The 12518-nt window shown below is 57.5% G+C and overlaps 2 protein-coding genes across 2 annotated transcripts; both read left to right on the plus strand.

Annotated features, from left to right (window-relative positions):
* Nucleotides 1–526: 526 nt before the first annotated feature.
* HOXA7 (homeobox A7) lies at nucleotides 527–3541 on the plus strand. Its single transcript, XM_054564348.1, has 2 exons — nucleotides 527–1072; nucleotides 2030–3541. The coding sequence occupies exons 1-2, from the start codon at nucleotides 694–696 to the stop codon at nucleotides 2347–2349; spliced, it is 699 nt and encodes a 232-aa protein (XP_054420323.1). The 5' UTR covers nucleotides 527–693; the 3' UTR covers nucleotides 2350–3541.
* A 6073-nt stretch (nucleotides 3542–9614) lies between these two features.
* On the plus strand, nucleotides 9615–12010 carry HOXA6 (homeobox A6). The gene is made up of 2 exons (XM_054564394.1): nucleotides 9615–10107; nucleotides 11559–12010. Exons 1-2 carry the CDS (start codon nucleotides 9666–9668, stop codon nucleotides 11816–11818), a joined length of 702 nt encoding a protein of 233 aa, XP_054420369.1. The 5' UTR covers nucleotides 9615–9665; the 3' UTR covers nucleotides 11819–12010.
* The last annotated feature ends 508 nt before the right edge of the window (nucleotides 12011–12518 follow it).

Raw genomic sequence — 12518 nt, forward strand, 5'->3', positions numbered from 1 at the left:
AAGCTGGGAGACCTTGACTTTATTCGAACCACATGCTTCCAGTTTGCTGTGGCATTCTCGCTGCAGCTGGAAGCGACGCTGCGCCGGCCCCATCTGGATCGGAGTCCAAGTCGGCCTATCGCCCGCTGGACCCGGGTGGGAGGAGACATGGGCAAAGAGTCCATTCACCCAGAGCAGCGACTCGTCCACCAGGCCACCGTAGGGCGCGCGGGTGCCCGGGGTGCAGAGCCTCTCCCTGGGCTGGGTCAGTGGGCAGAAGAGGGGCAGAGAGGACCCGCTGGCTTGGTCTAGAGTTTGGTGATAGGCAAGAACGGGTAGCACCCTCCCGGCCCCACGCAGCCTCTGCAGGCCAGGCGTCCAGGTTGGCACTGGGCTGAGCGCTCCCACGGAGGCTGGGGTCCTTTTCCCGCAGGACGCGCCAGGCCGGCCGGGCGCGGGCAGATTTGTTGGCCACATATTTGAGCCTTTTCCCCTTCCATTCTAGGCTGCTGCGGGCCCCGCAGAGCGAGACCACCTGTGAGGGCTGCTGAGATTGGCGGAGGCGATCATGTGGGCGGTCACGTGCTGCGGCGAGCTCCGTCCAAAAGAAAATGGGGTTTGGTGTAAATCTGGGGGTGTAATGTTATCATATATCACGCTACCTCGTAAAACCGACACTGAAAGCTGCCGGACAACAAATCACAGGTCAAAATTATGAGTTCTTCGTATTATGTGAACGCTCTTTTTAGCAAATATACGGCGGGGGCTTCTCTGTTCCAAAATGCCGAGCCTACTTCTTGCTCCTTTGCGCCCAACTCGCAGAGAAGCGGCTACGGGGCGGGCGCCGGCGCCTTCGCTTCGACCGTACCGGGCTTGTACAATGTCAACAGCCCCCTGTATCAGAGCCCTTTCGCGTCCGGCTACGGCTTGGGCGCCGACGCCTACGGCAACCTGCCTTGTGCCTCCTACGACCAAAACATCCCCGGACTCTGCAGTGACCTCGCCAAAGGCGCCTGCGACAAGGCGGACGAAGGCACGCTGCACGGTCCGGCCGAGGCCAATTTCCGCATCTACCCCTGGATGAGGTCTTCAGGTAGGCGCAGCCGCTAGGCGGGCTGGAGGGGCGGGCGGGCCGGGAGCCGGGAGCGCGGGGCTGGGGAGCGCGGAGCTGGGAGCCAGGCGGCTGCGAGCCGGCGGCCCCGTGACTCCTGGCGGCGCTGCCTTTCTGGTTTTAATTAGAGTCGAGGCGCCATAGCGTGGAGAGCCCGTAGCATTGTATGTAAATGAGGCTCATAAAACTTTTTATGACCCAATTAATGGGTTCAATCCTCGTAAATTTATTTAACTCCATTTGCCTTGGAATTTTAACATTGAGTTTATTTGTTCGCTCTTCTCTCTCTTTCTCACTCCCTTTCTTCTCACTCCTTCCAATCTCCTTTTCCTTTCAGCCTGGCTTTTCTTTCTTAAAAGAAGGACTAGCCTAGCCCTGCAGGGCCCCTCCCACGCCCCTGTGCCAGGGGCCCTGTAAAGGCTGGGGTGGGGGTGGGAGCCGGGACAGAGGGTCGGAATCCCCAGGAAGATCTGGGGATGGGGGCGCGAGCTGCTGGGGAGGAAGGGAGCCCTTAGAGTGCGGACCAGCGAAGGTTGCCCACTTGCCTGGCCAGGCGGGAAGCGGCCCGTCTCGTCTTTGAATGGCTAAAGTGCAGCGTCTTCCACTTGCCCACACTCTATATTTACAATTTCCCTTTGTCAGGGGGAAACAAGACATTGTGGAAGACTAACCGGCTGGAAAGGGAGGTTGTAAAGTTGGGATTCTGCGCCTTTCCTCTTCAGGGAGCTTGCCTGTGTGTCTGGCTCCGCAGTTGGGGTCTTCCCCTATCACTCCCGCTCCTCCCCCAGCTCAGTTCGGGGCAGAGGGGAACGCGCCGCAGGTCAGGGCTGGGAGGAAGGTAGGAGCTCTGGGACGATGGCCTGGCTAATGCAATGTCTTGTCTGTGTCCCTCTTGGCTTGTCTGTCCGTGTGTCCGTATATCCCCATGTCTGCTTGCAGGGCCTGACAGGAAGCGGGGTCGCCAGACGTACACGCGCTACCAGACGCTGGAGCTGGAGAAGGAGTTCCACTTCAATCGCTACCTGACCCGGCGCCGCCGCATCGAGATCGCTCATGCGCTCTGCCTCACCGAGCGCCAGATCAAGATCTGGTTCCAGAACCGCCGCATGAAGTGGAAGAAAGAGCATAAGGACGAGGGTCCAGCCGCAGCCGCAGCCCCCGAGGGCCCCGTGCCCGCTGCAGCAGCCACTGCCGCTGCGGCCGACAAGGCTGAGGATGAGGATGACGATGAAGAAGACGAGGAGGAGGAGGAGGAATGAGGGGCCCAGCCCGGCCCTTGGCTGCACCAGACAGTCAGGAAAGCGTCTTTAGAGACTCACCGATTTTATTTACAAAAGTGGAAAAATAAAAAGAAAATGTTAAAAAAAAAAAAACAACAACAGTCCCCAACCTGTAACCCCATCGACCCCATCACCCACTCTAGCTTCCAATTTTTCTGGACAGCAGCCGCCTAGACTGGGTCCCCATGGGGATCCTCCCTGCCTCCGAGGACCCCCAGCAGACACCCCCTCATCCTCAGGCCGGCTGGCTCTGAGCTGGCATGGCCAAAATACTACCTAGCACAGGCCTCGGAGAGAGGCACCCCCAAACTACCTACGGGCCCAGTCCCAGCGGGCCTCCGCTCCCAGGAAGCCCCGAGTGTCCCAACACTGGCAGACACCCAGCACCTCCCCCACACCGTCAAGGACCTGACTCTCTCAGTACTACCTACTTGTCCCAAACTACCTATTTTGTGCTCCCTGGCTTGCCTGCTACCTAGTGCCGGCCCCGTCCCAGGCCAGGCCCCTGCTGCTTGCAGTTGGCAGCCTGTGGGGTCCCTGAGGCTGCGCTGAGAAGGTGCTGGGGTCTGGGGTCCAGGGCATTGGCTTCTATTTAAATTGAAAAATAATATATTTATTCCAAAGCATTCTAAGTGCTGCAACCTAGAACCCCTCTTCTCTGGCCTGGGTACTCCAAGTTCAGGCCCATCACCCCCCCCCCCACTTCTGGAGGGGAGCATTCCCACGCTCGCTGCAGGTTCCCAAGTTAGCCTCTGCTTAGTAGGACTGCAGAGATGCTCCCAGCCTCCTTGCCCCTCCCTGCCCCCTCCCGCGCCTGTGTTCTACTGCCCAGCCATGTTGAATATGTACACCCTGACTTTTCCTACAATAGCAAATATTGTATATTTGAACAAGATTTTTTTGTCATTTATATAGTCTCGGAGCTCATTTGTAAGGCAATGTCTTGACTTGGGAAGGATGTGTTACTGGGGTGACTTTGTAGCATGGTGTGTTGTCTTGAGCTAACTCTATAGCAGGTGGGGAGAGCCAATGCCCTCTCCAGTGCCCTTCATCTCCTGTGTTGTCCTGCGTCCCCTCTTGTACCCCTCAGCGCTAGCCTGGGGTTCCAGGAACAGGAAGGTATGCTTCCCGCCTGGCCCAGCTAACGGTGTTTTATGTAACAGAAAAATAAAGATGCTTGGTGACAAAGAAACATGGGCTGCTCTTTCTGGGGACAGGAGGGCTGGGAAGGAGGGTGGCCATGGCTGGAAAGCAAGCCCTGGCTGTGTGCGTGTGTTGGTGTGCGTGCACATGTGTGTGTGTGTGTGTTTAAAGGGGGTTTAGGGAAGCAAAAGTGGAAGGACAAATAGGGTCCAAGGGTTGGGTGTCCATGAATTGGTGTGTATGCGGGGCAAATTCTTTTTGGAGGTGGGTTTTTAAAGTGCGGATTTGTATACGTATGTGTGTGCCTCTCGTATATGTATTTCTATGTACGTCCGCATGCAGTTTTAGATGAGTCCGTACTTATGTGTATTTCCGTGTCTGTAATGGAATGAACATTTTTCTGGGTATAAATAATTGCATGTATTTCTGTGTCCATAGTTCAGTGTGTGCATTTCTGTGTGGCCATAATTGTTTGTATGCATGTCTCTGGGTGGAGATTTTTGCCTGGTTTATGTGTGTGTGTGCGCACAAACATTTTCCAGGTACTCTGAAAACGAAATCTTGGGTTGATACATTATATTCCATGAACCGCCCTAAAAACCTCCATAAATTCCAAGAGCGAATACAAAATCTGCTTTTTCCTCGAAGGCTATGAGGTGGGCTTGCAATGGGGTATCACCCTGCCACCGATCCCGAATTCTCCATGAGCCCTGAACCTAACGCCAGGCTGGGAGGTGGGATTCAGGGCCTCTGACGCAGGCAGCCCCCACCCCGCATGCAGACTAAGTGAGGGTCCAGCACCGCAGCGTGGAGATCTGAGAAGAGGCAAGAGACTCGGACCCCGGCCGCAGCCTGGGCAGGGGCGCCTGGGTGCGGGAAGGGTGAGGGGCTGCAGAAGGAGCAAGGGGCGGTGGGGACAGCGCACAACAGCGTGAGCCAGACAGGCGAGGACCAGGACTCCAGTCTCCTGCCTGGGCTGGGCCCGCTTCTTATTGCTCTTTTATAAAACCCGGCCCAACTGGGTCTGTAAAACCTGCGGCCCCAAGTCGGGGCGGCCTCCGTGGTAAGATGGCGCCGGTGTAAGAGCTGCCTCCTCTTAGAGATGGGGAAAGGGTCATAAATCCGTTGTTGTTTATGAAAATTTACAACTTTGCAATACAACTTTATGAGTTGTTCGGCCCTTCCATTGGCCGCTGTCGGTCATGTGGATGGGAACCGTGAACATGAACTTTTTTATAATTTCCCTTGCGAGAATAGAGCCGCATTCTTTTGCTCCGCTCCGTCCTGCCTGCTTCGGAGCTCTGCCTTACAGCCGGGCTCGGCTGCGCTTTGTCCGGCGATGGAGAGCGAGACGAGGCCCCGGGCCGGCCGGGCCTGGCTGCTCCAGCTGGAGGTGGGGCGCGCCCAGTCTCCGGCGCCGCGGCGGCCGCTTTGCAACTCGCAACCTGGCTAATTTCCTGCGTCCTCTGGCACCAGGAAGGAGGACAATTCGTCTCCCCGGGCTGCCCAAGCGACAGCTGTCAGAGGGGCAGGAGCTTCTGGGAGCCGCCATCTGAAGGTGAGACATGTGGGGAGACAGGAGCAAAGGTGGTGAGATGGCAGCCGGCGCCGGCGGGGGTGGGAGAGGGCCCGCAGGGTGGCTTTGAGGAGGGGCGCATTACCGGTCACCCACACTCACCGTCCACATTCGCCCCCTCACCACACGACACGATAGCCCCCCGCCACCACAGACACACGCGCGCACACACGCTCCCTTTCTGCTCTCCCTGGCTCGCAGTGGCAGAGAATGCCCGCCTTCCTTCCGGTGGCACAGCGCCCTGGCACGGGGGCAGGAGCACTGAGGTCCCTTTCCCCGGGCCCAGCGACCTGGCCGAGCCCCAAAGGAAATGGCCCTGCACCCTGCGCTCAACCCCAGCCTCTCGGGTTTGGATTTTTTTTCTTTTTTCATTAATGATACACTTGGTTCGATTGAATTCCCCAACGACCGGGGATAGATCCCGACCTGGTAAGGTGGGAAGAAGTGAGGGCAAAGTGAATGGATCGACAGGCGTTTTATACCATCAGCACAGCACCTTCTCTTCCGTGGGAACTGGTTTCTGGAAAGAAAGGTAGAATGCAGGGGAGACGGGGAGGGGAACAAACAAAAACTTACTAATTCAGCCAGAGTCCTCTGCTGATTGCCAGCTTCCTTCCACGCGGTTTTCCGATGCGAGCGATGTCAGAGCGCGGGGAGAGGGAAGAGGCGCGCGAGTGGAATTCTGTGTTGGAGGAGAGGATGGGGTTAATTGGCTGGGTGTTGCTTGGCGGGAAGTTTCGGTGCAGAGGGTTGAGTGGTGTTATTACGAAGGGCAGGCGCCCGGGGCTAAGGTTGAAAGGAGGACGCCAACCGAGTCTGGGCGATACCCGGGACCCCCACCCACGCACCTCGGCGCCGTGGGCCGGGGACCGCTCTCCCACCTTCGGCGAGGCCGGGGGCGGGGGGCGGGGAGGACTGTGGAGCATCCCGGGCGGAGGCGGCGGAGGGGACCGCGGGGTCAGCTGTACGTCGCGCAGTGGCACACAACACGGTTTGGTCTGGGTACCTCTCGGTGGGATTTGCCCCGGGAGCTCCCTGCGACAGCGACCTGAAACCACCCTGAGGTTTTGGGCTCCAGTTCTTTATGTTTGTTTTTTGGTTTACGTTGTTGTTTCCCCACCTTAAGATACTACCTTGGTATGCATGAGGTACTGAAGAACTGGCTATGGAGGTTCGGGACGCCCGCGGGCGCCCTGGGTGCGCTCAGGGCAGATAAAGCGGCGTATTTGCATTGCAGGGCCGCGGGCGGCCTGACTGCGGCTGCCGCGGGCCCATTATTTATTGCGACCGAGCCCGGGCGGCTCGCTGCTGCCACGCTGTGGCCGTCGCCGGGACCGACGCCAGCCGCAGCCCCGCGTCGTACAGCCTAGCGCGACTGCTGTTCGGGCCCCTCGCAGATTCCCAAGCAGGCCGAGGAGAGGGGGGCGAGGGAGGACCTGAGGGGCGGTCTCCCAGGGCCTTACTGGCCGGGAACCTCCCCCGCCTTGGCCACCTGACAGGAGCTGGACGCCCGACTAGACTCGGGTCCCCCCTCCCCCCCTGCACCATGGAGACTGGTTGCACAGGCCGCCTGGCACGTCATGGCTGCTTCTGTCCAAACTGCGCGTCCCAAGGCGCCCTGGGGGCGCACGCTGGTTCGGGGAACGCAGCGCTTTGGGATTTTGAAATCACAGAGACCACTGGTAGTCCTGAGGCCTGCAGGCCTGGCTGGCCCTGAGGAGGATTGACTATGGCAAGGAAGGCGGGCTTTGGCTCCAGGCGAGAGCCGGTGACAGGCACAGGCCGCACCTGTGTGCTGTGGGCTCTGGTCTGGGCTAGAGATCGGGGCGGAGGAGATGGCCTTCAAGACCCCCCCCCCCAACACCGGCAGGTCGCCCTCCAGGCTGGCAGAGGCCGAGGAGTTCAGTGGGCAGCCCAGGGAAAGGGCGGATTGTGGGGCCCTGCTCTCCATCCCATCCCCTTTGAAGAGAAGCTGAAAGGTAAGTGGACTTTCTGTGTGGCTTTGACTGAGAAGAGAGAGCACTGATGACCATTCTCACTACCCCAGGAAAGGCCCCCTCCGACGCCTGCGGCTCCTATTCTTGCCTGAGTATTCTCTCTCTCTCTCTCTCTCTCTCTCTCTCTCTCTAGTCGCTGGTTGGAGAAATAAATTTGGGCAGCCGCCAACATGATATTTACAAGCCTTGGCTAACATGTATAGATTTCAATTTAATATATTTTCCATCTTAGTGCCTATAGAAATTTGAAATATAATGTTTTTTGGCTCTTAGCTGAGAAATCAAATTCTCTTGTCGGCTGGGACCCGTAGTAGATTGAGAATCCAGGTCAAAACATAACAAACAATAATAACAGTAGTAAACTGCCACCAACCCCAACACTGTGTGGGACCTGGAGGAACGAAGCAGAAATTATAAATGTAATCATTTGTCAACATCTCCAAACGTTTTTTTCCCATCTTACGTAATAACTTGCTTTGAAATCACTGTCATCTGATGGTCTTGTTTAAGAAACAATAACTGAACATGATTTTCTTGGAACATAGCTTTTAAAAAATAATTTCCTTAAAATATTTTGACTCTTGAGTTTTTATTCTCATCTATCAGACCCTTTCCCTGAAGAAATGCAAGGGAAATAGAAAATGCGACCCTTTCCTCCCAGGTCCATTTTCCTATGTGCAAAGGAGAAACTTTCCCAGCTAGACTGATTGGGGCGCGGCCGGAAGGTTTTTAGGCACAGCCCCCGGGGGTGGGAACAGCCTCTTTCAAGAGTGTACGCTGGGCTCTGTGCCCCCAGCCGACCTTAGCCCAGTCCTTTTCCATTTTTGTTCCCTTTAGGGAGAAGTGAGGGTGGGGGTGGGGGATGGAAAATCAAGGGAGAGATTAAGAAAATCATTTCCAGATTCCTAGGGGGCCATTGCCACCCCCACAAGTCCTGAACCCCATTCTCTGCATTTGCCAGAGTTTTACAGATCTTATAAACACCCTCCAGAAACTCAACCAAACCATATAAATAGTCTTTCTTCAGTCTTCACAGAATTGAGGATTTTAAAGCTAACTCAAGGGGTTTTACAAGCCCCCAAAATACAGTCGTAAAAATGCAATTGGAAAGAGATCACATTTTACAAAATGAGATTGATCCATGCGCTGTGAAAGTCAACTCTCTCAAAGACACACCTCTCAGGCGAGAGAGAGCAGCCCAGAACAGGCTTTTCATGTCCTGTTTGGGGGAGGCAGGGCCTGGGACTGCGGTAAAAGCAATTCAGACGATTTCCTGGAGCTGGTGAGACAACTGGTCCCCGTTCAGGAGCGACTCTCTGGGGCAGGCCGCGGACCCGTCCCAGGCAAGGCAGGAAAGAGGACACACTCCAGGACAGTGCTCGGCAGCGTGGGGCTCCCCAGACACTAAGCACATCAATTATCCCCGCAGACTTGGGCCCAGGGGACTGCCCTCACTGACCGGTTGGGCCAGGGACCCTGAGTCGGTCGCACCTCTGGAATGAGGACAGAGATTCTCTACCTAGATGCGTCTCAGTCCTGAGAGGTCCACGGGGCAGAGGGCGACTCCCGGGGCTTTGCGCGAGGAGAGCAGGTCCCGCAGCTGGCTTCAGAGCTCAGGCTCAAGGCCACTCCTCCGTAGGCCCCTTTCCTGGAGAAACCAGTGGTTTCTGGCCTATCAGTTCTTGGTTTCAAAGGTGGAACGGGGACGCTCAGCTTGTGGAGGTGGAGGTGCTTTGAGGCCAGGCAGTCGGTGGCCATTGGAGTGGAGGGAGTCGGACTCAAAGATGTGTTGTCTGTGGGAGGAGGGGAGGGCGCGGTAAGAGGGTGCCTTTGGCCGCGTCCTGGTCAGCGCCAGGTGAGCCTTCCGCCTTCGGCAGCTGGTAGGCCTAGGCCCTCGATAGGCGTGGGGAAGGAGAGAAGGAGGGGATGCACCAATTCCTAAGGCGCAAGGGTGCGGAGCAAGGAGCTCGGGCCTGGTTTCTCGGAGCCCTTCTCCAGCTCCGGAACCCGCACCCACGGGTAGAGGAGTGCAGGGGGAGGGGCAAACTCTGGGCCCTGCCAGAAGGGCAGGCCACAGAGAGCAAAGCCATCCCTGTCACCGCCCCTCGGGGCGCAGGGCTGTCAGGTTTCCTGTTTGGAAAGAAAACCAAGCAAAATCCAACAAGGCAAAAAGGGGAGGAGGAAAGAGCGTGAGGCCTGGCGGGGCCTGGCGGCGGCGGCCCGGGAGCTGCGCCCCAGCCCCAGCCGGATCCTCACACTCCTGCCCGGGCAGTGCCCGCCGCTGGCGTTCGGGAAGGGAGACGGGCCGGCCGGCTGTGCGCGCCCATTAATCTGCCGGGCGGGCGGCGGGCGGGCGGGCTGGGGGCTGTTTGTAACTTTGCTGCCTCGGTCGCCGCGGTCCCCGGGGAGCGGGCTCCGGCGCTCGCTCCCATTGGCCGCCGCCGCGTCAGCTGGTGCGATTTGCTGCTGTCGCTTTTGGCGTTCGGCCATCCAGAAACAAACCAGTTCGATGACTACTAATAGTTATAGCCAGATGTACTAATACACAACAAATCACAGTCCTGCAGAGGGGCGCGCAAATGAGTTCTTATTTTGTGAATCCCACTTTCCCCGGGAGCCTGCCCAGCGGCCAGGACTCCTTCTTGGGCCAGCTGCCCCTCTACCCGGCCGGCTATGACGCGCTGAGGCCCTTCCCGGCTTCGTACGGGGCGTCGAGCCTCCCGGACAAGACGTACACCTCACCTTGTTTCTACCAACAGTCCAACTCGGTCCTGGCCTGCAACCGGGCGTCCTACGAGTACGGGGCCTCGTGTTTCTATTCTGATAAGGACCTCAGTGGCGCCTCGCCCTCGGGCAGTGGCAAGCAGAGGGGCCCCGGGGACTACCTGCACTTTTCTCCCGAAGCACAGTACAAACCCGACAGCAGCAGCGTGCCGGGCAAAGCCCTCCATGACGAAGGCACCGACCGGAAGTACACGAGTCCTGTTTACCCCTGGATGCAGCGGATGAACTCCTGCGCTGGTAAGGCATTTCCCTGCAGCAGCAGACCCCCCGCCCCCCGCCCCAAGAGAGTGGAGGGAGAAGGGGAAGGAAGCGAGGAAAGGAGGAAGGAAGAGACAGAGAAAGTCGACAGTGGAAATAGGAAGACAGAAAGAATGAACAAAGTTTCTCTGGCTTTAGGAAAAAAGAGATTTAAAAACCCCCATCCCATTCCCAGTGGTGCAATCAAGCCATGGCAGAGTGAAGGCAGGGCACTAGTGTCCATGTAAGGTGACACCTTAGGGGATCATGTTTGTATGTGTGTGTGTGGGGGGGGGGTCACTGCCATGCTATGTAAGGCTGGGAACAGGGGCATCCTGAGGAGAGCCAGGCTGGATGGGAGGGAGCTCCTGCCCACCCTGCACCCTGGTGACTCCCTGCTCAGACTCCCAAGCCCAGGTGGCCTTCTGCACCCATCACTGATAACTGCTCGTCCCCTCCCACCCCTCTCTCCTTTCTGCCCTTCAGAAAGTCATATAGCTAGAGGCCCTTATTGGGCCTCTTCCGGGGTCACCTCAAAGCCTTGGAGGGCCACATCCCCAACCTCAGTGTTTCTTCTCTCTCCTCCCTTCCCTCCTCCCCCTTCCACTTAACTGCTCACTTACAGCCAACTTCTGCCTCTGTCTGAGACCCTGCCTGCGTCTAAGACACCCAGCTTGGGGGGAGCCCCCACCCATGGGCCCCTTCGGCACCAGAACAGATAGCCCACCCCAGTCCCACATTTCCAGGAACCACAGATGGCCCACAGCTCCATCTCTTTGCCCCTAGTTTCCAAACACTCCACAGGAAATCCTTGGAGCAGGACAGCGCCTAATGCGCATTTTAAAATGTACAGTGTTTTTGCTTTAAAATCCACTTTTTTTTTTCTTCAAGGAAGCTCTGTGTTTCTCAGAAGGGCCATGCAATTTGAGGGAACTTGCAAAGACTTGAGAAGGTTGACAATTTTTAATTTTCCCCAAAGCACTTTGAGTCCTGAGATGGCTGGCCACAGTAGCATCTTCACAGAAACCCCTTTGTGGATTTGGAGTGTCTACCCTACTCACAGGGTTCCACACCCCCACTCCCAGACATACAGACACCACGCTCCAACAGAAGAAGACTTAGGCATCCAGAGTTAAGAATGCTCATTATAGTCTTTTGCTTATAATGGCTTTTTAACAGAGAAGATTTTCCAAAAACAATAACTTCCCACCCAGAGAAGATTTTTCAAAAACAATAACTTCCCACCCCAAGTAGTTTTAGTTGGCAAACATCTCTCTTGGTGTGAAATAATCTTCTCCCGTCCAGCCGGCTTTTGGCCCAAGACTTAATGGGAGAGGCTGGAGTGGAGGCAGGTGGTTTCCAGCCCAGGGGCCAGGGGCGCGGGGCGCGGGGTTGACTGGCTCGGCTGCCCGGATCCTGGCTCACCGGCGTCTGGCCGTTTCTGCCTGCAGGTGCTGTGTACGGGAGTCACGGGCGCCGAGGCCGCCAGACCTACACGCGCTACCAGACGCTGGAGCTGGAGAAGGAGTTCCACTTCAACCGCTACCTGACCCGGCGCCGCCGCATCGAGATCGCCAACGCGCTCTGCCTCACCGAGCGCCAGATCAAGATCTGGTTCCAGAACCGCCGCATGAAGTGGAAAAAGGAAAATAAACTCATCAATTCCACACAGCCCAGCGGGGAGGAAGCTGAGGCAAAGGCGGGCGAGTAGACGCCTGGGCAGGGACCAGGCCAGTACCGCAACCTCCCTCGGCTTTGCCCCCTTGCCTTCGCCTGCTCCCCAACTTTTCTCCCCGCCCGCTACCATTCGGGGGGTTTACGGAGCTTCAGGGGAGCCCGGAGCTTTGCTAACGCCTGAGCATTTGTTTCTTACAAAAGAAAAACACGCACGCACACACACACACACACAGCCAATCCCAGCGGTGGAGCGGGGCGCATTGCACACACAACCCTGCTCTCCAAGGCTGCCCAAGCCCTCTCCGGATCCCAGGGCAAGCCCCAAATTCGTCCCCGGCTCTTGTGCTAGAGCCTCTGCGTGCCCCTGGGCTCGGGACGCGGGGTTGCTGGAGAGGGAAGAACCCCGGGACCGAGCCGCTTGTGGTGTCTGGGGGTTTTGACCTCGGTTCCTCGCCACCAAGTCCCGAAGGGCACCACCAAATTGACTCCGGCCACTGCAAAGAGGGGGCCTGAAGCTTGGGGCCCTAGCACTGCGGCTAGCCTCGCAGGCCGCCCCCAGCCAGGAAGAAGCTGGAGGAACAAAGGGGGCCCCGAGAGAGCCTAGTCTCTCGGCCCCGCGCGCAACCGTCCGTGGAGGAGAAGCCTCAGCCGAGACCAGTCAACCTGGGCACGGGCGGAACTTTGCAGCCCGGGAGCGACCGGGCTCCCGTAGGCTCTGGGCTCCGGATTCCGGC

Source organism: Pteronotus mesoamericanus, unplaced genomic scaffold (genome assembly GCF_021234165.1).
Source record: "Pteronotus mesoamericanus isolate MK-2021 breed Mesoamerican mustached bat unplaced genomic scaffold, CSHL_Meso_final scaffold_85, whole genome shotgun sequence".
Lineage (NCBI taxonomy): Eukaryota > Metazoa > Chordata > Mammalia > Chiroptera > Mormoopidae > Pteronotus > Pteronotus mesoamericanus.